Source organism: Hylobates moloch, unplaced genomic scaffold, assembly GCF_009828535.3.
Source record: "Hylobates moloch isolate HMO894 unplaced genomic scaffold, HMol_V3 SCAFFOLD_6, whole genome shotgun sequence".
In the NCBI taxonomy this organism is placed as follows: domain Eukaryota; kingdom Metazoa; phylum Chordata; class Mammalia; order Primates; family Hylobatidae; genus Hylobates; species Hylobates moloch.
Genome location: NW_026652281.1, coordinates 73,592,210 through 73,620,060, shown reverse-complemented (window position 1 = coordinate 73,620,060; position 27,851 = coordinate 73,592,210). Strand labels below are relative to the sequence as shown.

At 41.8% G+C, this 27,851-nt stretch overlaps 1 protein-coding gene across 1 annotated transcript in view; it reads right to left on the bottom strand.

Annotated features, from left to right (window-relative positions):
• LOC116471120 (cytochrome b-c1 complex subunit 2, mitochondrial) overlaps positions 1-17,446 on the bottom strand; it is a 30,550-nt gene extending 13,104 nt beyond the window's left edge. Inside the window, exons 1-8 of the mRNA XM_032157089.2 lie at positions 17,285-17,446; positions 13,445-13,528; positions 13,197-13,346; positions 12,164-12,228; positions 8,255-8,311; positions 7,884-8,008; positions 5,262-5,359; positions 2,063-2,120 (exon numbers count right to left, since the gene is read on the bottom strand). Of these exons, the coding sequence (XP_032012980.1) occupies positions 2,063-2,120; positions 5,262-5,359; positions 7,884-8,008; positions 8,255-8,311; positions 12,164-12,228; positions 13,197-13,346; positions 13,445-13,528; positions 17,285-17,317 (670 nt within the window). The 5' untranslated portion in view covers positions 17,318-17,446. The remainder of the gene's footprint in view (positions 1-2,062; positions 2,121-5,261; positions 5,360-7,883; positions 8,009-8,254; positions 8,312-12,163; positions 12,229-13,196; positions 13,347-13,444; positions 13,529-17,284) is intronic.
• Positions 17,447-27,851: the final 10,405 nt, after the last annotated feature.

Below are 27,851 nucleotides of genomic sequence, written 5' to 3'. Positions count from 1 at the left end.
AAGTGTTGGTAAGGATGTGGAGAAATTGAAACCTTTGCGCATTGCTGGTGGGAATGTAAAATGGTGCAGCTACTTTGGAAAACGGTCTGGCAGTTCCCCAAATGGTTAAACAGAGTTACCATATGGCCTGGCAATTCTATTCTTAGACATAACCAAAAGAACTAAAAACAGGTGTCCTAAGAAAAATGTACACATGAATGTTTACATTTATGACAGCCAAAAGGTAGAAACAACCCAAATGCCAACAAATGAATAAACAAAATGTGGTAATGGAGTATTCTTGAGCCATAAAAGGGAATAAGACATTGACACATGCTACAATATGGATGGACCTTGAAAACATCATGCTAAGTAAGAAAAGCCAGTTACAAAAGGCCACATGTCGTATGACTCCATTTATAGGAAATGTCCAGAATAGTCAAATCTATAGAGACAAAGTAGATTATTGCTACTTAGGAGGCTGAGGTGGGAGGATCACCTGAGCCTAGGAGTTCAAGGCACTGAGCTATGATTGTGCCACTGTGCTCTCACTTGGGCAACAGAATGAGACCTCCATCTCTTTAAAAAAAAAAAAAAAAACAAAGTAGATTAGTGGATGCCACAGGCAGGGGGAAGATGAGAATGGGGAGTGACTGCTAATGGGTATGAGGGGCTTTTGGGGGGATGATGAACACACCCTGAAATTAGGTAGTGGTAATAGCTGAATCTATTAAAAACCACAGAACTATTCACTTCAAAAGGGTGAATTTTATGGCATGTAAATTATATCTTAAGCTGTTATTTGAAAAACAAAACAAAAAATATTACAAATGGTATTCTCATGCAACTACTTTGTAAACCTGACCTAATGTTTCTGTAAGACAAATTCTTAAAAGTCACTGGGTCTATGAGTATAAACATTTAGAATTTTATTTTTTTGAGACAGAGTCTCACTCTGTCACCCATGCTGGAGTGCAGTGGCACAATCTCAGCTCACTGCAATCACTGCCTCCTGGGTTCGAGCGATTCTTCTCCTCAGCCTCCCGATAGCTGGGATTACAGGCATGTGTCACCATACCCAACTTATTTTTGTATTTTTAGTAGAGATGGGGTTTCGCCATGTTGGCTAGGCTGGTCTTGAACTCCTGACCTCAGGTGATCCGCCCGCCTCAACCTCCCAAAGTGCTAGGATTACAGGCATGAGCCACCATGCCCAGCCTAGAATTTTACCAGATATATTCAAAAAGATCTCCCAAAATGTTGTACTAGTTTATATTCCTACTAACAATTTGTAAGAGTGCCTATTTCTCCATACCCTGGTTAATTCTGGGCAGAGTCAATCTTTTAATTTTGCCAATATCACAGATTAAAATTTTCTTAATTATTAGTGAGGCTGATCATTTAAAACAAAGACAGTTGGCTACACATATACAAACATAGTTCTCCCATGAACTGTCTGTTCATGCCCTTTGCCTGTTTTTCTAGTAAGCTATACTTCCTTTTAAAAAAAGTCTGTAAAAGCTCTTTGCTTTGAGAAATTCACCTTTGTCACAGGTTTTACAAATACTGTAAAGAATTTAAAGCCAGTGGTTTACAAATTTAAATTTGGATTCTGCTTTCCAAAACAAATGACTAGCAATTAAAATCCTATGATATATTGCCTGTCTGACATAAATAGAAGGCTGAAGTTTTCAAATTTTGTTCAATCCTATGTTCACATAATTACAGTTTAAGGAACTGCTCTTTTTTTTTTTTTTTTGAGACGGAGTCTCGCTCTGTCGCCCAGGCTGGAGTGCAGTGGCGCAGTCTCGGCTCACTGCAAGCTCCGCCTCCCGGGTTCACGCCATTCTCCTGCCTCAGCCTCTCCGAGTAGCTGGGACTACAGGCGCCCGCCACCACGCCCGGCTAATTTTTTGTATTTTTAGTAGAGACGGGGTTTCACTGTGGTCTCGATCTCCTGACCTCGTGATCCGCCCGCCTCGGCCTCCCAAAGTGCTGGGATTACAAGCGTGAGCCACCGCGCCCGGCCAAGGAACTGCTCTTAAGGAAGCAAACTGATAGGCAGGCAATACTCTAAACTTACCAAGTCCAATCAAAGCCATTCTTGCACTTGTGAAATGGTTCTGAACGAAGTAATGTAACTGAGGAAGTTAAAAACACTTATTAGGTTATATTAGCATAAATATAAAAAGCTGTAAAAACATAAAAGTACAGTTTGGAAGAAAATAAATACTTAGCCTTATAAGCTGCTATAATGAACTACAACGTACTAACTGAGGTGAATTACCCTGGGATTTTATTATAAAAACTATTGCTTAAAAGAACTAGAACCTAATTGTGGTCATGGTTGCACAACTCTGTGAATATAATGAAAACCACTGAATTGTGTATACTTTAAATAGGTTGTATAGTATGGTGAATTACATCTCAACAAAGCTGGTATTTATAAAAGGAATAAAAAGAGGCTGGGTGCAGTAGCTCATGTCTGTAATCCCAGCACTCTGGGAGGCCAAGGCTGGCAGATCATTTGAGGCCACGAGTTTGAGACCAGCCTGGGCAACACAGCGAAATCCTGACTCTACTAAAAATGCAAAAATTAGCCAGGCATTGTGGTGCACGCCTGTAATCCCAGCTACTTGGGTGGCTGAGGCACGAGAATTGTTTGAACCAAGAAGGCAGAGGTTGCAGTGAGCTGAGATTGTGCCACTGCACTTTGGCCTGGGCGTCACAGCAAGACTCTTGTCTCGAAAAAAAAAAAAAAAAAAAGGAATAAAAAGAAATTAGAGCATACACTGGCCTAAACTTGAAAAAGTGGACTATGATTTTTATTATAATGTAGCTTACGTAGTATATCAGGTTTCTTTTGTGTTTATATAGGTAGTAATGAAGCACTATTAACATTCTATAACAGGGCTAACAGAGTTTTACCACAACACCCTTCTTGTCCATCTTTGAAGCCTCTCTCTACAAAGCTTTTCTGACCATGAAGTCATTGTCTATACCAGGGTGTCCAAACTATATGATCACAGAATTACTCAGAGCTTGAAAAACAAAAACGGTCACTGGCCCCCATTCTTGGGACTTACCCTACAGACTGATATAAAATATTAAATGTGGAATCCTAGAATCCTTATTTAAAACCAACCAACTACCCATCCATCCAATCAACCACTCAGGCGATCTGAAGATTGGTGAGACTTGGTAATCACTGGTTTATATTACCACCTTAGGCTTAATATACAAAAGTAGGGCTAAAACATGTACTTTCAACAGAAATGCTATCCCTTCCAGATGGGTGAAAATTGGTTTGGGGTAACTAAGAAAAAAAAAACTCACGACTTCTAGGTATAAAGTACAAATATACAGTACATAAACTCTATCCGTGGTATTAAAAGTAAGAGGTTTAGAAAAAAATGGCTGGAAAGGCTCCTCAGGAAGGAAAGTGATAACGTTTGAGAATCACTGGGCTAAAGTAGTGAAACTGAACTTTTAATCAATTTATCATAATCTGTGCCCTAAAATGAATGGTGTCTATATCTATGGAGTAACCTTGGGAAGTCATACTCTTTTTCTATTGATGTTTTTCTATTGACGCTGCCATTGTTCCAAGTATTCTAGCGCCAATTTCTTTAGAGTTTCCTTTAGCCTAGGGACACATTTAAAAAATACTATTAACTTTGAGATAACCAAGTTATCACAGTTAACATCTTGGTATTTGTCTATAATGCATACATACATACCTTTTATTTAAAAAAGGGAACTTTTGATATGTCCTAATTCGTAAATTGCTTTATGTGACAATATGCTGTGAAGTTTTATGTATCAACTACTATTTTTGAATGGTTGAATACTATTCCATTCTATAAGTTATTTAACTAGTGCCCTAATGCTGGATATTAACTTGTTTCTAATTTTTCACAATTATAAAACAATATTACAATAGCCATCCTTGTAGATAAACTGTTGCTATGTTTTAGCTAACTTAATAACACATCTTCATGAGGGTGAATTTGATTTCTAAAAAATTTCAAAACTCATTAGAGTCCAGTCTTATGAAAACTGCTGCCTGTTCAAGTTGGATGATAGAAGTTAAAATTTCTAAATAAAAGTGCCATATGAATGGAAGGCATCAAATTGTTAATTGATAAGTCAAAAAGAGGAAGGGATACAGTTTAGTTTTCTGTAACAGCTAACTAAGAATGAAACGAGAATAAAAACCTTAAATTTTTGAGTCAGATATACTTTGAAGGTGTTGATAATTCCAAATTTTTCTCTTAATGTCTTTTGATAAAATTTGTTTTTGGGTCTGGGTGGTAGGAATAGGAAGTTAAGATTATATGCACATATCTACACTTGTAGATTTAGCATTCAATGTTTCATGCTTTGGAAATAAACTTCTAAGATGCACATATGGCTGTGGCATGTGACAAACCCCTATAGCCAGCAAATGGAGGCTGGTGTGCTAAAGAACGTGAATGAGCGAGCGAGGATGGAACGGGAGCTAAGGAAGTGGGCTCAAGTCTTATTTACAAATTCAGAGAGACCAAAGAGTTTTAGTCAAAGGACCTATTTTATATATATGTATACATACACACACACACGCACACACACATTTTTTTTTTTTTTTTTTGTAGAGACAGGGTCTTGCTATGTTGCCCAGGCTGGTCTTGAACTCCTGGCCTCAAGTGATCCTTCTGTCTTGGCCTCCCAAAGTGCGGAGATTACAGGCGTGAGCCACTGGGCCCAGCCTCTATTATGATACTTAAACATTTAAATACTGTTTAAAAAAGATACACAGGCTGGGTGCAATGGCTCATGCCTGTAATCCCAGCACTTTGAAAGGCAGAGGCAGAAGGACTGCTTGAGCCTAAGAGTTCAAGATCAGCCTAGGCAACACAGCAAGACCCCATATTTAAAACAAACAAACAAACAAACAAAAAAGATACATACACACAGAAAAGGGTTTAGAAGAAAATATACCAGGTATTAACACTGAGTGCCTTTAGGTATGTGAGATGTTTTCTTTTCCTTCATTTTGCTCATTTTACTTTTTAATTTTTCTGTAATGATCATGTCCCTTTAGTTATGAAAACATTTCTTAAAGGATATACAAAAATTGTTCAGATAAAATTTCAGTTAAAAACCAGGCGGATGAAAAAGCAAGCACGTTGAATTTCTTAAAGTTAGAAGATAAAAGGAAAAATTAACAAACAAACCTGAAATGGTAGATGTTCAATTTAATGTGAAAAACAAGCACATTTCAAAATATGTTTTATTGGTACCTCCTCTGATGTCACTTTTCCAATCCTATAGTCAGGACAATACAAGGGATTAGCCAAGGCATTCCGGTAAGCTGCTGCATGCAAATTTTCAATGACATCTGTGAGATAAATGAAGAAGCATTTAGGGAAATGCACTTTCAGTAAAGACAATATTTTTAAAACCTAGAAAGCAACAAGCCTATACAAATTTGGTCATCTTCTGGCATTCATATGTTAAGAGGACTTAAAATTTATTATTATTTAACCTCTAGTAACTGCCAGTTTCTGCCAGTAGAATGTGCTGAGAAAAAAAAAAGATTACATGGCAGCAGCTTCTATATACTGGAGTCCACCTAAACCACTTTTCTAACTTTAACCTAGCTGGTATCACTTGGAATGTATACTGGCCTGGGTTTTGGAAAGTCCCCATCTAGTTATGGTTCTGCCGCCATCTTGCCATGTGACCTTGGACAAGTCATTTAATCTGAATTTTACTTACTCCTAGGTTTCCTCTCTAGGTAATAAGGAGATTGTCAGGTAGCTTTCAGGGGACCAATGGGAGCTTCCACTGGGACTTACTCCTCCGTGGTGCTTGGTGCTTTCCCTGCTTTCTTGCTTCAATGCCTTTTTGCCTGCAGTGTTTCCTTCAGTTGTTCATTACTTGGCAACTTGCCTATGCGAGGCACTGTGCTAGGTGCTAGAAATACAGAGATGTGGAACATACAATGCCTGCCCTCAAATTTTAAGAGGAAAAACTGTGAAATAAAGTATTATGGGTGCAATGTTGGCAGTGTGTCAAAAGTGCAGTAGAGGTACAACGGAAGGGCAGTGGGAATTGGAAAACAATTAATACAAGTAATATGTGGGATCCATCTTACAGAATGAGCTGGTGTTTCACAGGGGAAATCATTTGGGAATAGCATTTTAGGCATAGGAAGCAGACAAAACAAAGGCATAAAGTATAACAATAATTTGATTCAAATGGGAATTGCAGCTGGAAGGAGAAGAGGGTAGAGCAGAAAGTAAGAGAAGTGGGCTGGGGTAAGATCATGCAAGGCCATATATGTATGTGCTGTTTGGACTTTATCCCACAGATAATAAGGCTTACTTTCATGTCAGAAGGATCACTGTAATGGCCGTGTGGGAGATGGACTCAAGATGTAAACCTGCAGGCTGACACCAGCCAGGAGACTACACAGTAACTGTTCAGGCAGAATAGATGCAGGCTGGTGCCTCACTGCCGCCAGTGGGGAAGAGGCCACTCTGGACACATAGGTCATCTTTTCTAAAATTGTCCTGTTCTATCTATTTCTTCAGTAGAAATCCTGAGCAACAAAGATCACGCTCCTTTGTGACACCAAGCATCATCATGAAATAACATCAGTCCCCAGGCCTGCATGTGGAGGGGAGCCTGTCCCATGCTGAGCCACTGAGTTGAGCTATTTCTGCTCTTCCTGCACATTTCTGCTCTTCCTGCACATTTCTGCTCCCACCAGAAGTTGTATGACTCCCAAAAGTCAGCGGCGCTTGTTTACAGACTTGTATTACCAGTTGTACTTGTCAAGATTATATAATTAGACATTATAGAAACATAAAATATGAATGCAAAAAAAGATTCCTATTTAAAAAAATTAAGTTACTTACTTTGGAAAGACTCAATAAAGAGGAGATGGCTAAACAATAATAGCAATACAACAGTAAGCAATAATAGCAGCAGCAACAAACTGGTGCAGGATTTGGGGTAAGCAAAACAACTCTTAAAAATCACTAGGGGTCAGGCACAGTGGCTCACGCCTGTAATCCCAACACTCTGGGAAGCTGAGGTGGGAGGATCACTTCAGTCCAGGAGTTTGAGACCAGCCTGGGCAATAGAGTGAGACTTCATCTCTATAAAAAAATAAAAATAAAAATAAAAATTAGCAGGGTGTGGTGGTGTGTGCCTAGAGTCCCAGCTACTCAGGAGGCTGAGGTAGGAGGATCACCTGAGTCCAGAAGGTTCAGGCTGCAGTGAGATTGTGCCACTGCACTCCAGCCTGGGCAACAAGCAACACCCTGCCTCAAAAACAAACAAAAACAAAACATTGGGAAGGAAACAGGAAAAACTTCTAGGAGCTTACAAACAATTTACTTACCATCAAACATGAAAAATGATTATAAATGTTTAGGAACAAAAGAATAATATATCTAAATAACAAATTTTTGAAAAAGATATTTTCAAATTCAAGCAGTAAAACATTTGGCCAGGCATGGTGGCTCACACCTGTAACAACAGCACTTTGGGAGGCTGAGGTGGGTGGATCACTTGAGGTCAGGAATTCAAGACTGAACTCCAGTCTGACCAACATGGCAAAACCCTGTTTCTACTAAAAATACAAAAAATTAGCCAGGTGTGGTGGTGCACACCTATAATTCCAGCTACTCAGGAGGCTGAGGCAGGAGAATTGCTTGAACCCGGGAGGCAGAGGTTGCAGTGAGCCAAGATCGTCCCACTGCACTCCAGCCTGGGTGACAGTGAGACTCTGTCTCAAAAATATAAATAAAAATAAAAAAATAAATTTTGACAGCAATTTTTTTTCTTCTATAAATTGATCTTCTAAAAAACCCAGTATCTTAGAATCAAATGTCATCTGGAAATGTACTTACGAGTCTGTGGATTCTGAAAGGCCACAGCTTTGTCAATCTTTAGCTGAGGCTGACGGTCAGCTACTTCCCAACGACGAAATTCTGGTGCTGTGGTGACATTGAGCAGGAACTCCATTAGAATATCACTACAGAAGACATCGAGATAAGAATTATGAGTCAAAAATGTAAAGCCAACATTTGAGATTCTACATAGCTGTAATGCTCTCAATGTGAAACTTTAGGCCTTGTGGGAAGCACAGTGTTTTTGAGCAGTTTATGAATAATAATCCAAAATGGAAGTCAGAGGTCATAATGATGCATTACAAAAACCAGAAGTGAGCAGCTTAGTATTTCTTTCAAAGCAGAAGTCTTAAACACACACAGATACTTACACATCACCCCGCAGGCATTCCACAGTGTAAGCCATGTTTTCCCTTGTTGCAGTCACACTGAATCGGAAAATAAACTACAGTAAATCATCTGAATCAGGATAGTAAGCTTTCCCTTATAATCTTCTGTTATATCAACCAATTCCTTTGGAAAGAAAATTTCTGAAGTATAAAAGGTGCGAACAATAATATAACAAAACTCCACATATTCACCAACTAAAATTCAAAATTTTTTTAAAAACCAGCAAATAATTCAACCTTAAAAGGAGTGAAATCTGGTCACATGTTACAACACAGATGAACCCTGAGGACATTATGCTAAGGATAAGCCAGTCACAAAGGGACAAATATTGTATGATTCTACTTATGAGGTACCTGGAGTAGTCAAATTTGTAGATACTGAAAAGAGAATGGCAGTTGCCAGAGGCTGAGGGGAGGGGAGAATGAGCAGCCATTGTTTAACAGGTACAGAGTTTCAGGTGAGAGAAGATAGGAAAGTTCTGGAGCTGAATGTTGGTGAGGGTTGCTGAATGCCACTTAACTGCACACTTAAGAAAATGATAAATTTGGGCGGGGTGCAGTGGCTCACACCTGTAATCCCAGCACTTTGGGAGGCTGAGGTGGGCGGATCACTTGAGGTCAGGAGTTTGAGACCAGCCTGGCAGACAGAGTGAAACCATGGTCTCTACTAAAAATACAAAAATTAGCCAAGCGTGGTGGCACACGCCTGTAATCCCAGCTACCAGGGAGGCTGAGGCAGGAGAATCGCTTGAACCCAAGAGGCGGAGGTTACAGTGAGCCAAGATCATGCCACTGCATTCCAGCCTGGGTGACACAGTGAGACTGAAAAAAAAAAAAAAAAAAAAAAAAAAAAAGATAAATTTTATGTTATATACATTTGACCACAATTTTTTAAAATGGCAAATAAAGTTGAAGATCTTTTCGTATCCTTCCAAGGCCAATTCCCTCACTCTCTCCCACTCTGGAAACCACAATCATAAGCACTACATAGCATTTTTCTGATTAAAAAATTATAATACCTTAAAAAAATCTTGAAACTTGCTTGTTCACACACTATTTTGCCCTTCAGTTGTGCTATGTTGATGTATAGATCTAGTTCATTCCATAATGGCTGTGTAGTGGTCTCATCATGACTCTGTCATACTTTACCCATTTCCCTAAAGATGGACACTTAGATCGTTTGCAGTCTTTATAAAGAATACCTTTGTGAATGTGATTAAAAACTGTGGGGTTTTTCAATATTACTAGATATTCCTTGATTCTTTCCTAAGTGGTTGTATCAATTTATACTCCTATCAGCAGAATAAAACATTCTCTATCATCTTTACCACTGACAACACAATATATAAAAAATCTGGGCTGGGTGCAGTGGCTCACATCTGTAATCCCAGCAGGCTGGGCTGAGGTGAGAGGATCACCTGAGGCCAGGAGTTCAAGACCAGTCTGGGCAACATAGTGAGACCTCCATCTGTACAAAAAATAAAAAATTAGCTGGGCACGGAGGCACGTGCCTATAGTCCCAGCTACTTGGGAAGCAGAGGGAGAAGAATCGCTTGGGCCCAGGAGTTCAAGGCTGCAGTAAGATATGTCTGCACCACTCCACTCTAGCCTGGGCAACAGAGCAAGACCCTGTCTTTAAAATAAATTAATTAAAAAAAAGAAATGCTGTTTCTGTCCTGACTGTTCCACTGACCAGCTGCTCCCCAAGTCTCTCTCCCTCTCTTTGGATCTTCCTACTCCTGAGACCCAACAATATTGAAATTAGGCTAATGAATAACCCGACAATGGCCTCTAAGTATACAAGTGAAAGGAAGAGTCTCATGTCTCTCACTTTAAATCAGAAGCTAGAAGGGATTAAGCTTCTGAGGAAGTGAAGAAGCCATGTTAAAAACGGAGACAGGTCAAAAGCTAGGCCTCTTGCACCAGTGCAGTTCTTGAAGAAAACTAAAAGTGCTACTCCACTGAACAAATGAGTGACATGAAAGCAAGACAGCCTTACTGCTAATAATAGAGAGTTTTACTGGTCTGGATTAGATCAAACTGTATTTCCTTAAGTCAAAGCTTAATCCAGAGCAATGCCCTAACTCTCTTCAATTATATGAAGGCTGAGAGAGGTGAGGTGCAGAAGAAAAGTCTGAAGCTAGCAGAGGTTAGTTCATGAGCTTTAAGGAAAGAAGCCATCTTCTTAATATAATAGTACCCAGTGAAGCAGCAAATGCTAATATAGAAGCTGCAGCAAGTTATCCAGAAGATCTACATAAGATCATCAATGAAGGTGGCTACACGAAACCACAGATTTTCAATGTTGACAAAACAGCCTTACATTGGAAGATGCTGTCCAGGACTTTCGTAGCTAGAGAAAAGTCAATGCCTGGCGTCAAAGCTTCAAACGACAGGCTGACTCTTGTTGGGGACTAATGCAGCTGGTGACTTTAGGATGAGGTCATTTACCATTCTCAAAATCCTAGCGCCCTTAGGAATTATGCTAAATCTACTCTGCCTGTGCACTGTAAATGGAACAAAAAAGCCTGGACGATAGTACATCTGTTTATAGCATGGTTGACTGAATATTTAAGCCCATTGCTCAGAAAAAAGATTCCTTTCAAATTATTACTGCTGACAATGCCAAGAGCTCTGATGCAGATGTACAAGGAGATTGATACTGTTTTCATGCCTGTTAATAGAACATCCCTTCTGCACCCCATGGATCAAGGAGTAATTTTTATTTTCAAGTCTTATTATTTAAGAAATACATTTTGTAAGGCTGTAGCTACCACAGATAGTGAAGACGCTGATGGATCTGGGCAAAGTAAATTAAAAAACTTTCTGGAAAGAGTTCACCATTCTAGACACCATTAAGAACATTTGTGACCCATGGGAGGATGTCAACATATCAACATTAACATGAGTTTGGAAGAAGCCAATTTCAACCCTCATGGATGACTCTGAGAGGCAAGACTTCAGAGGGGGAAGAAACTGCAACTATGGTGGGAGTAGCAAGAGAACTAGAAGTGGGGCCTGAAGATGTGACTGAAGGGCTGCAATCTTATGATAAAGCTTGAACAGATGAGGAGATGCTTCTTATGGATGAGCAAACAAAGTGGTTTCTTGAGATGGAATCTACTCCTAGTTGAAGATGCTGTGAACACTGTTGAAATGATAAAAAAGAATATTACATAATCTTGGTTGATAAAAAAGTGGTAGGGTTTGAGATGACTGACTCTAATTTTGAAAGAAGTTCTGTGGGTAAATGGCTAAAAACAGCATCTCATGCTACAGAGAAGTCTTTCATAAAAGGAAGAGTCAATCAATGCAGAAAACTTCACTGTTGTCTGATTTTAAGAAATTATCAGTCACCACCACCTTCAGCAACTACCACCTTGATCAGTCAGCAGCCATTAACGTGGAGGCAAGACCCTCCACCAGCAAAAAGATTATGACTTGCTGAAGATTTGGAAAACTTAACATTTTTAAAGCAATAAAATATTTTAAAATTAAGATTATGTACTTTTTTTCCAAGACAAAATGTCATTGTACACTTAGTAGACCACAGTATAGTGTAAACACAATTTTTATTTATATGCATTGGGAAACCACAAAATTCCTATGACTTGCTTTGCTGCAATATTCCCTTCATTGTGGTGGTCTGGAACAGAACCTGCAACATCTCTGACGTATGCCTATATATTGCAGATATCTACTCCCAGTCAGTTGCTGAAATTTTTACTTTAAGATGTAGATGTTTTACATTTTGATGTACTCAAATTCATCAGTCTTTTCCTTCTTGTGTTGCTTAAGAAATCCTCAACCTTCTTGATAACACAGAAAAGTTCCCTTAAAATTGAATATTTTCTGGCATTTTCACTATTTTCTATTACTTATTTAACAAACCTTAATTTGCCACCAACTGCTTCAATTCCACGGGTTATCTTGAAAGATGAAGCTCCTTTTGTCGTCTTGAAAAAGAAAAGAATGATTATCTTTGTAGCTTTTCGATGCCAAGTTTGCCAAACATCGCACTATATCAAAATCTGTTGTGAGCAGATTTAAAAAGAATTTTACTAAATTCCTGCATCCTTTTTAGTTAAGAATTATGAAACAAGGCTCAACAAAAAGCTTAAGTATAGATTTTTACATTAAGTACATTCATGTAAAATTTCCACTGTCAAATACAAGCTTACTGGATTTATTAGTCTATTCTGAAAGAGACTTGTATATGGGAAAAAAAGAGTTAATTTTCTTTCAATTTATGGCACTTCGTTTTAAAAATTTGTTTACTGATTTCTTATGCTCTAACATCAACATTCATATGGATACTAATTTAGTGCTTCTCTGTGGCAAATATCTTATGGTTTCTCATTTTACATTAGGGGACTGTACTGGGTTTAACAGTGTTCCCCCGCAAATTTATGTCCAGCCAGAATGTTTGCATGTTACTTTATTTGGTAATAAGGTCTCTGCAGATTTAAGTACTTAAGATGACATCATATTGGATTATAGTGGGCATTAAATCTAATATAACTGGTATCCTTATTAGGAGGTAATGTGGACACAGACAGAAGGAAGGCCATGTGACAACAAAGGCAGAGACTGCAGTGATGCAGCTGCAGGTCAAGGAACATGAAGGGTTGTGGGCAACTGCTGGAAGCTAGGAACAGGCAGGGGAGGATTTGTGCCTTCCTAGAACCTTTAGAGGGATCACAGCCCTGCTGATATCTTGGCTTGGCTTAGACACCTTGACTTGGACTTCTAGCCTCTAGAACTGTGACAGGATAAACTTATTTGGTTTAAGCTACCCAGTCCGTGGTAATTTGTTATGGCAGGTCAAGGAATCATATATAAAGACATTGATTTTAGTTTTTCTTTTTCACAGGACCAAGATACCACAGCATTTCCAAACACTTGAGGTAGTGAAGATACGCACCAGACTGGATGTAAGACGCAGCAAATGGGTGGTTCCTAAATTGTTAGAGTCCTCATATCTACTGCCTGCTTTAATGAACAAACCAATTCTTGATATAGGAGCATAGTTTTCCAAAGAAGCAATCACCAAGCCATTTGGTAACTTGGTAAACTGTATTTAAAATAAAGTAGAGATATAATGAATGTCTTCGTATTACCAAGGAGAGTAAGGCATGTATAGGTTCCAGCGAGCAAGTTAGTGGGACTAACCTCAAGGTCCTGAGGTTGTGGCGGTGCTCCTGCAGGTGCAGCTGTGGCTTTAACTTTGGGGGCAACTTTGAGGGAATAAAATCTCTAAACATAAAAAACACAGGTTACACATATTTCTCACAAGAACAGTGCTTTATATAAAAGCATGGTACCTTAGGGTACCCAAGTGACAGAGGGTGTTCGGGGGTAAAAGGAGCAATAACCACCTCCGTGGGAGGATTTAGCTGCATAACTTTTTTTTTTTTTTTTTTGAGAAAGAGTGTCCCTCTGTTGCTCAGGCTGGAGTGCAGTGGTGCAATCTCAGTTCACTGCAACCTCCACCTCCTGGGTTCAAGCCATTCTCCTGCCTTAGCCTCCCAAGTAGCTGGAACTACAGGTGCGTGCCACCATGTCCAGCTAGTTTTTGTTTTGTATTTTTTAGTAGAGATGGGGTTTCACTGTGTTGGCCAAGCTGGTCTTGAACTCCTAATCTTAAGTGATCCGCCCGCCTTGGTCTCCCAAAGTGTTGGGATTATAGGCGTGAGCCACTGCACCCCGCCTAGCTGCATAACTTATTATGGACTTATTAACCCACCAGTTTACCCAAGCCATTCTTAAACCTCTATTTATTAGTGATTTATAGAGTTCTTGATGCTTATTTTTTAAATGATGTAAAGAATCACTGTATTTTCTTATTTTTCAGTTACCTTAGAAAAGTTTCATGGTTCTTTGTAGTTCTAAAGCTTTGGCATTTTTTGAAAAAGTGTCAGATCACCCCATCCACAACCTTTTCTGTTGAGACAGAGTCGTGCTCTGTGTCCCATGCTGGAGTGCAATGGCGCGATCTCGGGTCATTGCAATGTCTGCCTCCCGGATTCAAGCGATTCCCCTGTCTCAGCCTCCCAAGTAGCTAGGATTACAGGCACATGCTGCCACGCCTGGCTAATTTTTTGTATTTTAGTAGAGATGGCGTTTCACCCTGTAGCTCAGGCTGGTCTCAAACTCCTGAGCTCAGGCAATCTACCCGCCTCGGCCTCCCAAAGTACTAGAATTACAGGCGGCCTGGGTCCACAACCTTTTATAGGTTTCAGCTTCTTGCTTCTTTTATCTGCCCAATGAATGTCATCCGTTCAGTCTATTTTCCAATTGAAATGATTTCATCTCCTTAATCATCTTAGTAACCTTTAAAAAAGACAAAGTAGCCAGGTGTGGTGGCTCACGCCTATAATCCCAGCACTCTGGGAGGCCGAGGTGGGCGGATCACCTGAGGTCAGGAGCTCAAGACTAGCCTGACAAATATGGAGAAACCCCATCTCTAATAAAAATACAAAATTAGCGGGGCGTGGTGACGCACGCCTGTAATCCCAGCTACTGGGGAGGCTGAGGCAGGAGAATCACTTGAAACGGGGAGGCGGAGGTTGCAGTGAGCCGAGATTGTGCCATTGCAGTCCAGCCTGGGCAACAAGAGCAAAACTCCGTCTCAAGGAAAAAAAAGAAAAAGACAAAGTATATACCAACTTCCTCCAAGCCCTCAATATTTTCCATTGTATCTTCACTCTCATGTGCTGTATTAAGACCACACAACCAAAGGTCTTACTTTTTTTGACTAAATAAAACATTTATGACGTGTATGTCATCCTGAGATTAACAATGGCTTCATCCACAGCAGATTCTCAATATATAAAATGCAGTCACTGGTAGGGTAAAAGGGTCCCATTAAATATTAGATAATGGACCCAAAATGCATTCATTTTATTGTTTGTTTTGGCAAATGTTATACAATGCCATACAAATCATTCTGATTATGACTAAAGTTCATGAGGTTATTAGAGGAGATGAGGAGTGAATAAAACTTGGTGCTCCCAAGACCCAATGAACACCCCCTAGCTGGAGTTTCCCAGACATCCCCGCACAGGCTGCAATGCCTCCACTCTGTGCTGTCCAGAAGGCTGTTTGTTGTACATCATTAGTGCTGTACTAGGTTGGCTGCTGTTTATCACTTGCTTTTAGTACTGCTTTTCAGTTATGAATTACAATTAGTTTTACTTTATCGTCATCAATTTAGTTTGCTAGGTATGGTATAGTTAACCTTCTTTGTAATTTTGGCCTATAATTTTCCAAAAAGTAAACTTTTAAGATATATGGGCATAGCAATTCAAATATGAATAATCTATAATTCCGTTACCAAGTGAGATTTTAGGTGTTTTCCAACCAAATGTGCCCAAATAGTGGCACTTTGTTGGCAATTTTTTTTTTTTGAGACGGAGTCTCGCTCTGTTGCCTAAGCTGGAGTGCAGCGGCGCGATCTCGGCTCACTGAAACCTCCGCCTCCTGGGTTCAAGAGATTCTCCTGCCTCAGCCTCCCGAGTAGCTGGGATTAGAGGCGCCCACCACCACGCCCGGCTAATTTTTTTTTTTTTTTTTTTTTTGTATTTTTAGTAGAGACGGGGTTTCACCATGTTGGCCAGACTGGTTTCGAACTCCTGATCTCAAGTGATCCACCTGCCTCTGCCTCCCAAAGTACTAGGCTTACAGGCGTGAGCCATCGCGCTCGGCCGGTAATGTGCTTCTTAATCGTCCCATTCAAATCAGCAAATTATCCTAGTAATTGTCATGCAATTTACTAAATTATTTTGTTCTAATAAGATATATCTAAGTTTATTCTCCCATATAAAGTGCTAAAATTAGACACATAAATAATTGCTTTCAAGTTTACTGCAATTTGTTTACCTTGGGCCTCTCCAACTGTTTTCTCTGAGCTTTTTCTATTGCAAAATAGAATGGAGAAGGAAATTTTGGGGTCTTTTGCCAATCTAACCGTGCTTCCCTCAAAGGGTAATCACTGGTGTGTCTAGGTATACCAGGAAGGTTAAGGCAATTACAGCCTAAATTGATACAGCCCACAGCACATTTATGTAAGCATAAAGCATAAGAACATTCCATGCCCAGGTCTGGTCTTCTGCATCTCCATCTAGGAGGGTTTCTCAACACAGGTACTACTACTGGCACTTGGGGCTAGATAATTCTTTGTTGTAGTGGCAAGTTTAGCAGTATCCCTGGCCTCTCGATGCCAATAGCACCCTCCTTACAAGTTGTTGCAACTAAATATGTCTCCAAACATCGCCACCGGTTCCCTGGGGGCATACTGTCCCTCGCTATTTTTTTTTAAGTGTTCCCCCTTAACCCTCTTAATAACCACTGCCCCACAGTGATATAACCCTGATGTGTGAGTTTTCGCCAAGTGACAGCTATGTTTAATTTAGGCTTGAAGGGGAAACGTAATTAAGGAGCTTCTGAGGACAAACAGAGACGTCTTGGAGGAACCGTCTAACATACGATCAAGAAAAGCAACGTTAGACTACTAAGACACCATAGTAATTAACAATGAAGTTCCAGGTACTGTGATAAGTGTTATATCTGCATTAGCTCCTTTCTTATACTTTTATTCGCTGGGGAAACTGATGCTCCGTGATAAACCAAGGAGCAGAGGCTGCAGCGGATAAAGTGAAGGTGGGGGGCTAAGTCTGTGCCGCCCTCCCATTCCCCCTGGGTTTCGCGATCTCTTTCTCCAGCACTTGAGTACCGGAGTGACCTTCAGAAGTCTCTCCAGGGAGTCGCTTCAACTCCGCTCTCACGTCCTGCCCCTCTCTTCAGGTTTCCCGGTGTTAGGTCTCTTCTGCTCACAGCACGAGCTGGGCCTCCAAAGCCTGACCCAGTTTGCAGCCCACTTGGCCCGCAGGGTTCATATGAAGGGCAGACTGACGCCCAAGGCCCAGACCCCAGACCAGACACCTCCGCCTCGCATCACCTTGTCGACACACTGCTCCCCAGCCCTTTCCCAAACCCACCACCTGAGCTCACCGAGAAGGACCCAGCTCTGGTTAGTAGCTTCATGATTCAAGATTGTTCTGACACACGGTCACTGCCGGATTAAAGGAAAGCAAGATGGTGGCGGAGGCCGGGAGTTTCCCAGCGTTCCCCGCTAACACTTTCCCACGTCCCCTTCGTGAGGTACTCTCTATACTGCCGCGCTCTACTGCTCCCTGCATAAGGTTGGACCAGTCCAATTCCTCCAAGACTCAGAATAGGGAGACGCACAATTTCCCAAGTAAATATGCAGAGAATAATGTACGTCACTGCTTTTTGCGTTCTTCTCCTGGCCTGAATATCCAGTATGCACCCCTTTTCTAAGTACTTCTGCAGCAGCCCGTCACAACTCCCCCCGCTGTCTTGGGCTCTTCGGCTCAGGATTGTCCAATGGGACGCGCCTCTCTTGGGACTCCGCAGGCGCGCTCCGGGATGACACCTGCACTGGAGGCCCTGGGTTTCCGCGTCCCTGGACACTGGGGGCTTCAGGAGATTCCTGCCACTCCACCTTTCTGCAGAGGTCTTGGGCATCGAAGCCCAGCGTAGTTGCCTCTCGCTGGGTGGAGTCCTTACAGGATCTTTAGCTCCGTGAAACAGGGGCCTTGTTCAACGTATTCGCCGCTGTGTCCCCCAGAGCAGGCCCGGGACACAGCCGGTCAGCAACCTGGGGGAATCATCACAAGGCTTTTGGTCTCGTGGAATTTACGTCCTAGGCTGGGGCTACATAGAATATAAAAACTTAGCTATAGTTTTTGTGTTAGGAAAATAGAAATGTTTTGGATAGTAGGTGTGTTATGTGAGCCGAAACCGGCAGTTGGAGAAAGGCAGTCACGTGACGACCTGGGGGCGCGTTCACATCCAGTCCTCGGCGAGCGTTAACCCAGAAAGTGCCTTGAGCCAGGCACTGTGCTAACGCGAGAGGCGTGGGCCCTGCCCTTTAGGGACTTAGAGTTTCGTACCTTGCTACGTTGCTTGGTTGGGAAACCGACAGTATCAGCATCAATATCATTTGGGAGTTGATTAGAAATGTATGAACTCCAGGTCCCATATTGGATCCGAATAGGTGTTTTTACAAGATCCTGAGATGATTTCGTATGCACAATAGTTTCAGAAAGGCTGGTGGTGTAGACGTTACAAGGCATAGGCAAATGTACGTTCTTTTTGCCTTGTGTCTGAATTGCTCCAGGCCTGCAACGGACTCGGGGCCTCTAATTAAGATCTAGGCATTAAGAACCTGGCACCAACCCAATTTCTGTGCCTGCTGGGGACCCCCTCAACCCAATTCATATCGTAGAGTTTCCCCACGTGTGGTAGACTTACACTAGTGGTGCATGAGATGATTTTAAGTTGGTACATAGATGAACACTTCCATTTTTTTCCTTTTAAAAAATTTGTATAAATTTAAGGGGCGCAAGTACAGTTATGTTATATGGATATATTGCAGTAATGGTGAAGTCTGGGCTTTTAGTGTACCCATCACCCGAATAATGTACATGGTACCCATTAAGTACTTTCTCATCGTTCACCTCTCTCCCACCCCTCCAGCTTTCGGAGTCTCCAGTGTCTGTCATTCCACACTCTATGTCCATGTGTACACCTTATTTAGCACTGTTCCATTTTAATAATATATTTATTTTGATTATGGCAACCAATGCTAGTAGTGAATTTCCTCTTTAAGTACATTTATAAAATAATAAAAGTTGGCTACTTTTATTATTAACGTAAAAACGTTAAGTAACTTGATGATACGGAGATACGGCAAAAAATCATGAATGTGTTATAAAGGTACCATTGAGTGAAATTTGGGAAGCAGTGCTCTGATCAAGCCACCTGCCTGCTTAAAATTCTTCAACGACAGCCACGTTCGTTTTTCAGGATAAAGTTCAAATTCATTAACATGGCATACAAAGCTGTCTCCAGTACTTCAAAATCCCAATTCCCAAGTTAGCTGCACCCCTGAGTCCAGTCATTATAACTTCATCATTCAACAGTTCAGGTCAGGTAGGAGGAACACACAAGTCTCCACGCTCAAGTGCACACGCACACACACACACACACAGATGCACACACACACACACACACAGATACACACACCTGCTTATAATGTCCTCTCATTCTTAGGTTATGACCCAATATGAGGAAGGGGCAAAAATAAATTCTGTTCAAAATGTGGCAGGATTTGAAACATAATTCATGATATCAGCTACATAAATCATAAAATCCCAGGTTTGTCAATTGCGAAATGGCCTATTAAGCATTAAACTACAAATTAGCAGTGCCATCTTGTGGACACATCTACCACTTCCACATCATGTCACCTCCTAGCCAACTCTGTGGCTGTTCTCGCTGTGGAGGTCTCTGCCACAACTCTAGCATTTTATTGCAGAAGAAAACCCAGTCCTGGAACTGGTTTCTGCGTAGAACACACTAAAAGCCCTAGGAGAGGAAACCAGCAGACAGGAAAAGAGTAGACATGGAAGAGCAGATGAGTTCATTGCTGGAAAGCTCGAATTGTTAGTCTCGTTAATGTGGAGTCCATTTGACTCTATGGAGCCTAACTACCTACCCTGAGCGCTCGCGGTGAGTATGGGGTGGGAGAACGTAAAGAGAAAGCAGGCAACAGTAGGAGTAAAACACACCAGAGGAAGGTGATGTGGGTTTATACTTGGCAACATTACCTTGCCATCTTAGGGCATTAATCATGGCTTCCCCAATGCATAATTTTGATGTTGGCATTTCCTTCCCCATTCCTTTCAGAATCCTACCCTGTCAAGTATTATCTCTGATGAAATATTCCCTGGGCCGGGCACGGTGGCTCATGCCTGTAATCCCAGCACTTTGGGAGGCCGAGGTGGGTGGATCACCTGAGGTCAGGAGTTCAAGACCAGCCTGGCCAACATGGTAAAACCCTGTCTCTACTGAAAAAAAAAAAATACAAAAATTAGCCAGGCTTGGTGGCGGGCGACTGAAATCCTAGATACTCGGGAGGCTGAGGCAGGGAGAATTGCTTGAACCTGGGAGGCGGAAGTTGCAGTGAGCCGAGATCACTGCCACTACACTCCAGCCTAGGCGACACAGCGAGACTCTGTCTCGGGGGAAAAAAAAGAAAGTTCATATCAATTTCTAATATTCTATAATTATTGTTTTTGGTCACATATACTTTTTCCATGTATTGAGGTGAACAGATTGGTCTTATTCTAAGACTGTTAAGTTATATTGATTGATTCAAATTATAAATAAACCTTTCGTTCCTGTTATAAACCCAACTTGGTCTGGATGTTTTATTCTTTTAATATATTGCTAGACCTCATTTGCTACTAATTTGTTTAGGATTTGTGCATTTATGTTCCAGAGTGATATTGGCTTTAACTGTCACTTTCATTCCCCCCATTCATGCATTTTTCTATCATAGATAAAATGAGTTAGGAAGTGTGAAAGGAAAAAAAATCTCAGGGCCCCCAAATCACTAAGCCAAAGGGAAAATTCAAGCTGGGAATGATGTCAGACAAACCTATCTCTCGTTTTATTCCTAAATAAGATAGCTATAAGGATAAAAAGCTACATAACTTCCCTCACAATTCGCCCACAGGGAAATTCCATGTGAGTCTGAAGATCTTTACCCTAAAAGAGTTCTGTAGAATTTCACCCTAGCAATGTAAATTGATAGCTGTTTTCCTTCCTTTCCTTTCCTTCCTTTCCCTTCCTTCCTTTCCTTTCCCTCTCCTTCTCTCTCTTTCTGTCTCTCTGTCCCTCCCTTCCTCCCTCCCTCCTCCCTCCTTCCTTTTTTTTTTTTTTTTTTTTTTTTTTGGAGAGTTTCACTTTTGTTGCCCAGGCTGGAGTGGAATGGCACGATCTGAGCTCACTGCAACCTCCACCTCCTGGTTTCAAGCAGATTCTCCCGCCTCAGCCTCCTGAGTAGCTGAGATTACACACATGTGCCACCACGCCCAGCTAATTTTGTATTTTTAGTAGAGACAAGCTTTCACCATGTTGGCCAGGCTGGTCTTGAACTCCTGACCTCAGGTGATCTGCCCACCTCGGCCTCCCAAAGTGCTGGGATTACAGGTGTGAGCCACCACACCAGGCCTGATAGCTTATTTTCACAGGTGCAGGACAAAGGACAGAACTCAAAGTCCATCTTAAACAAATGTGTATCTGATGGCTTCCTCTGCCCTATTGTTTACATTATGTAAAAAAAAATGAAGATTCTCCGAGCCAGACAATGACATAAGTGACTACTCCTCTGCCCATCCTCTCACATGTAAATTGTATATTCAGTGAAAGGCTGATCAAAGACTCAAGGGGATGCAACCCTTTGTCTCTTGTCTACTCACACATTTTTAAATTTTCTTTTTTCTTTTTTTTTTTTTTGAGACAGGGTCTCACTCTGTCACTCACGCTTGAGTGCTTCCAGTACTTCCTAGGCTCAAGGAGTCCTCCCACCTCAGTCTCCCGAGTAGCTGGGACCACAGGCACATGCCACCACATCTGGCTAATTTTTGTATTTTTGATAGAGATGGGGTTTTGCCATGTTGCCCAGGCTGGTCTCAAACTCCTGACCTCAGGCAGTCCACTGGATTGGCCTCCCAAAGAGCTGGAATTAACATTTCAAATTTTCTTCCTTTTCACCCATATAAATCCTTTCTCCTTAAATATTGAAGCCCTTCAAATCATCTTTGGAGAAAGACATAGACATACCTCTCAGGCACTTATCCTTAACCTTGGCAATGGAAACTTTCCACATTGATTGAGACCTGTCTCAGATACTTTTGGTTCACAGAACTAAACGTCTTTCCCCAGCTTTCGTATATTTTGCATGCTCCCTTTGATTCTGTCAGGCTTTTATTTTATTCTTTGTTAGGGTGGGTCTATTTAGGTTTTTGATCTTATTCTAGGACATGATCTTTACTTCTAAGGCATGGCTTTTCTGGAGGTATAACTGTAAGGGGTGCTCAGTAAGGTATCTCTACCGTGGCTCAGTAAGAATTCCGACATTCTCTGCACTAGGTAAACTCTGGGTCTACCTTTGTTACAGGTAGTTAGACAGGTATGAGCGGGACAGGAGAGGGCTCTCCTCCCACCCACCAGGAATGTCGGGTGATGATTTGGCAGTTATCACATTGCCTCTCTAAAAGTGATAAATTGGGCCAGGCACGGTGGCTCACACCTGTAATCCCAACACTTTGGGAGGCCGAGATGGGCAGATCACCTGAGGTCGGGAGTTTGAGACCAGCCTGAACAACACGGAGAAACCCCATACTGAAGATACAAAATTAGCCAGGGATGGTGGTGGGTGCCTGTAATCCCAGCTACTCAGGAGGCTGAGGCAGGAGAATCACTTGAACCCAGGAGGTGGAGGTTGCGGTGAGCCGAGATCATGCCACTGCACTCCAGCCTGGGCGACAAGGGCAAAATTCTGCCTCAAAAAAAAAAAAAAGGTACATTGGAGAGGCCATTTCCTGATAGTCCACACCTGTTGCACTAAATTAACAGTGTTAATTGAATGCAGACACCAGGGAGAAGCAACTTCCTGGGCACGTGCATTGACAAAATGGCGGAGTATGACTTTCCAGGGTTACTCCACCAGAATAGGGAAGAAAGCCTCAGATGGGCATGGGTACAACTTCTTAAACACGCTGCGTGTGCTCACCTCCAAAGGGTGAGGGGGGTACCAGGCATGTGGGCAGCCCACCCTAAGGGAAGAATCATGAGAAAGGGGCCAGCCTATAAAGTCCTAAGATTACTGTTAAACAGGGCACTTGACCTCAGTGCCTGGTTGGGTCTCTTCCAACCATACTTTCCTTTCCTTTTTTATCCTGCTCTAAAGCCTTTTAAATAAACTTCCACTCCTGCTCTGAAACTTGCCTTGGTCTCTTTTTCTGCCTTATGCCCCTCTGTTGATTTCTTTCTTCTGAGGAGGCAAGAATTGAGGTAGCTGCAGATGCACACAGATTCACCACCAGTAACTCAGATATCCTCCACCGGTAACACATTAAGTTCTTAGTCCAGCAGGTGCCATTCTCTGATAGGCCTCACAGCATCTCTCCCTTTGCACATGGCACAGGCCAGCTCATGACTCACAGCAAACCCCATTCAAATTTCTGGGACCCCGCTTCGTCTTTACCAGCACCCTGCTCTTCAAATTCTAGCTGCTTTAGCAATCCTAAACTCCCTCTTAATTGATCCCTTTTGAGGTTCAGAAGCTACAGTTCAAAAAAACCTAAGATTTATTGTTTCATTTCTGCAAAAGGAAGACGTGAAGCTACATTGATTTGCTTTATTACTTGTATCTGAAACCTAGTAGAACATTAGACAGTTTCATAATTAAGTAATTGTGGGAAAAGGAGCGTAGGTGGAGCTATGGGCTTCATTTCAAACAGCAGGGACAAAAGGAAGCACCTCAACATTAGCAGCATCAACAAAAGGTGCAGCAGCATAATGACTCACCTGTAGGTGTTGATAAGCTCATCAGCATGAGGCTCCAGTTCAAGTGAATTCAACCATTTCTTCACATACAGTTGAATCTGGGGCTTAGAGACTCCCCATAATCTGGCATACATGATCATTATTTCCTGAGCAGTCATATATTCTAGCAAGACATCAAACTCAGGACAATAACCAATTCTTGACCTTAACCTAATTACAAGAATTGCATTAAATAAAGACCCAAGTCATCTATCCCACTAGACAACCATGGATAAGATGGCAAACCTGCAGTCTTCCAGGCCATACTTCTAGGAGTCCTACCAATATTTTTTTTTCTAAAGGGCTACAAAATTATAGCTGTCAGATCTATTGTAGGGCATTGAAATAGTAGTTTCCATAATTCAGTTTTAATGATCTTGGGAATAAAGAAGTTAGAAATGAAATTCCAGAGCCTACTCATTTTGGAGGAGTACTAGATTATGAGATGATCTTCTCACTAATCAAGAACTCCAGGGGGAATGGCCACCATGGATGTATTTGCACTGTTAAACCTGTACAACATCTTGTCCATAAAAAGACTGAACCAGGACCGAAGCCTTTCCCCACCCCGCCAACCTGGGGACTGCAATGAGTATTGCTTTAGCAATTAGTCAAACCCCTCTGTTGATTTACACTCAGGTGAGCATAGCCTATGAACCAGAGAAAGAGCAATATTCAATTATTATTATTATTATTGTTATTATTTTTGAGACGGAGTTTCACTCTTGTTGCCCAGGCTGGAGTGCAATGGCACGATCTCGGCTCACCACAACCTCTGCCTCCCAGGTTCAAGCAATTCTCCTGCCTCAGCCTCCCTAGTAGCTGGGATTACAGGCATGTGCCACTACGCCCGGCTAATTTTGTATTTTTAGTAGAGACAGGGTTTCTCCATATTGGTCAGGCTGGTCTCGAACTCCCGACCTCAGGTGATCTGCCCGCCTCAACCTCCCAAAGTGCTGGGATTACAGGCATGAGCCACCGCACCCCGCTCAATTTTGTTTTAATTGGAGACTTCGTATGCTCCTAGACACTTCATAGAAACAAACTCAAATTCCCTCTTTATCTAACAACAACAACAAAAAGAACAGTAAGCATCTGGTGGGTGTCAGTTTATAATCAACAATATCCAATTAAGGATTTGAAAACATTGAACAAGCCACCCCAAAATAGAGCACCTTTATAGACTCTCTTCATCTTGCAACTCTACAAGAACCATCCTAGTTGTCTGTGAATCCTGAAGAGGTGATTAGATTTCTCATATTATTTATGGGGGACTCCATCTATCTACCTAGGCAAGAATCAGAAGAAAATATCTCTGTGTCCCTCCGTCTCCACTTTATTTCTCCTTCTTCTTTATTAGAGGTGAGACAATTGTAGAAAAGAAAACACACTATTTTTAAATAATCCTTTCTTTTTTTCTGGTCATGGACCCCAAATGTTCTTGGTGCAAAAATTCTCTTTCAACTGAAGCATATGAACTTTATTTTGGATGTCTGAAATAGTAACCCAACTCAGCCCTCCAACATTGATGAATTTATATTAGATATATGTGTATATGCATGTATATCTGCACATGTGTGTGAGTGTGAATGTGTGTGTGTATGTATCCATGGGAAAGCTGATGTGATCCAGGCCTTATGCGCTTCTTATCCATAACTCAACTGCTGAAACATAAAGCTCTTGTTCTTTGGGCTGTCCCATTTGACAGCTCCATCATTACTGGATCTTTCTGTTCAAATGTCCAGAACACTCAGGAACAGGTTCGTGTCCCAACCCTGATAAATGCTGCTCTTTCATATCTCAAGGAGAGAAAATGGGAATTTCACCAAATGTCTTCGGATTTGAGCATGCTGGATACACAGGCCGCTCATCTAAATCTGCAATGAAGGGGACAAACTTTCTCCTTTGGGAAAATCTTTATTACATAAATATATTTGCACCAAGATATAAATGCACAGGAAGGTCCCCCATGCATCCAGGTGTCATCAATGAAAGACACAAGGGTCACTGGTTGTAACTGAATCTCATGGCACCTCGTTTTCATCATCACTGGATGATTTCTCTGGGTTAGCAAAGGTCAGGAAGACTTGTTCCAGTGTGATCTGACTGACAGAATAGTCTTCTAAATCGAATTGCTCTTTAGCTTGCTCCAAAATGCCAAACACCTTTAACAGCAGCAACAAAAACGCAGTTACCATTGCAATCTCCCCTTCAGCCCCCAACGCAGATGAGCCTCTCCTCCACTCCCCCAATTCCTATCAAGTGTATGTTGGAGGACAAAAGGCACAGAAGGGAGAGGTGAGAAGGTAGAAGAACAGAGAATTGAGAAAGTGAGAGGAGGCCATTCTCTGTTCCCATTCTCTTGATGGATATGGAGTAATAATGGAATTCAGGGGAAGAAATCGAAGCTATTAAACTCTAGGGGTGTTTGAAAAGCAACCTAATGGTGCTACTGCCCCAATAATGCCAGGCTCCCATTCCACATTCCCGAATCCCAAATACTCCCCATCGTTAGTGCTCTCTTAACATGCAGTGTTAGAAGGGCAAGGTTTCTACCATCACCTTTCCCCCAGCGACTGTCCTTGCTAGGAATGTAGTAGTTAAGGATCCCTTGATTTTCATGTTTTAAGACACTACCTAAGAAAGGAAAATAGGACAAGTGAATAATCTTACAGGCTCCATTTGAAATCGCCAAAATGTTACTACATTTACTTAATTATATACTGTGGAGGGGTGAATAGAGGAGGTCAGTACGAAAGGAGATATAACCCGCTAATCCACTCTCTTTGGTATCCATGACATGGTTAATGCTTTCAGCAGATTTATTCCTCATGAAATCATCTTATTATGTGGAGTTCATAGCAATTATTGAGGGCAGGATTTGAGGTACAATAAATTATCAGCTGACATTCCCAATGTAAGAAAACTGAGCCTTCTAAAAGTCTAATGTTTGCAGAGGGACCTGATCCAAGATGGCCCATTAGAAGTAGCTGCGGTTCACGCACTCATGGAGAGGAATGGAGAGGGGTGAGTGAATTTAGCACCTTCGACTGACATATCCAGGTTCTCGCATTGGGACCAACTAGGCTAAAAACTCGACCCATGGAGAACAAAGAAGAGCAGGAGGTGGAGATGGCCCACCAAGGAGCTACACAGAGCCAAAGGAACCCCCACCCCTAGCCAAGAGAAGCAGCGAGTGATGGTGAGACCTTGCCCAGGAAACCATGCTTTTCCCATGGATCTTTGCAACCCACAGATCGAGAGATCCCCCCATGAGCCCACACCACCAGGGCCTTGGGTCTGATACACAGAGCTGTATGAAGTCTTGACAGAGCATCCACTCAGGCACACACAGAGACCCAGGGGTTTTATATACTCCAGCCTTGGGATCCCTGGCAAGGTGGGAGGTCCATCTGTAGATATCCCTAGGAAGGAAGCTGAATCCAGGGAGCCAAGCAGTGTCATTCTGCAGGCCCCACTTCCACGTCACATCACAAGTTAAGACCTACTGGTTTGGAATCCCAGCCAACAAATGGCAGTGAGTTAGAGTCTCCCTGAGATGGATCCAAGTTCATGGAGGAGGGGCAGCTGCCATCTCTGTGGTTTGGTCAACTCAGCTGCTTCAGCCTGTCAGCTTTGAAGAATACAGGCAGTCTGAACAAGGAAAGGTCCCACACAACACAGCACACCTGCTCTATCGGTGAGCAGCCAGACTGCTGCTTTGGGTGGGTCCCTGATCCCTTTCCTCCTGACTGAGTGAGACCTCCCAATAGGGGTCTCTAGCTACCTCCTACAGGTACATATAGGCTAGTGACCAAAGTAGGGACTCCTCCCTAACTCATTCTATGAGGCCAGCATCATCCTGATACCAAAACCTGGCAGAGATACAACAAAAAAAGAAAACTTCAGGCCAATATCCTTGATGAACATCAATGCAAAAATTCTCAATAAAATACTGGCAAACTGAATCCACCCACACATCAAAAAGCTTGCCTACCATGATCAAGTTGGCTTCATCCCTAGGATGCAAGGTTGGTTCAACATATGCAAATTAATAAATGTGATTCACCACATAAACAGAACTAAAGACAAAAAC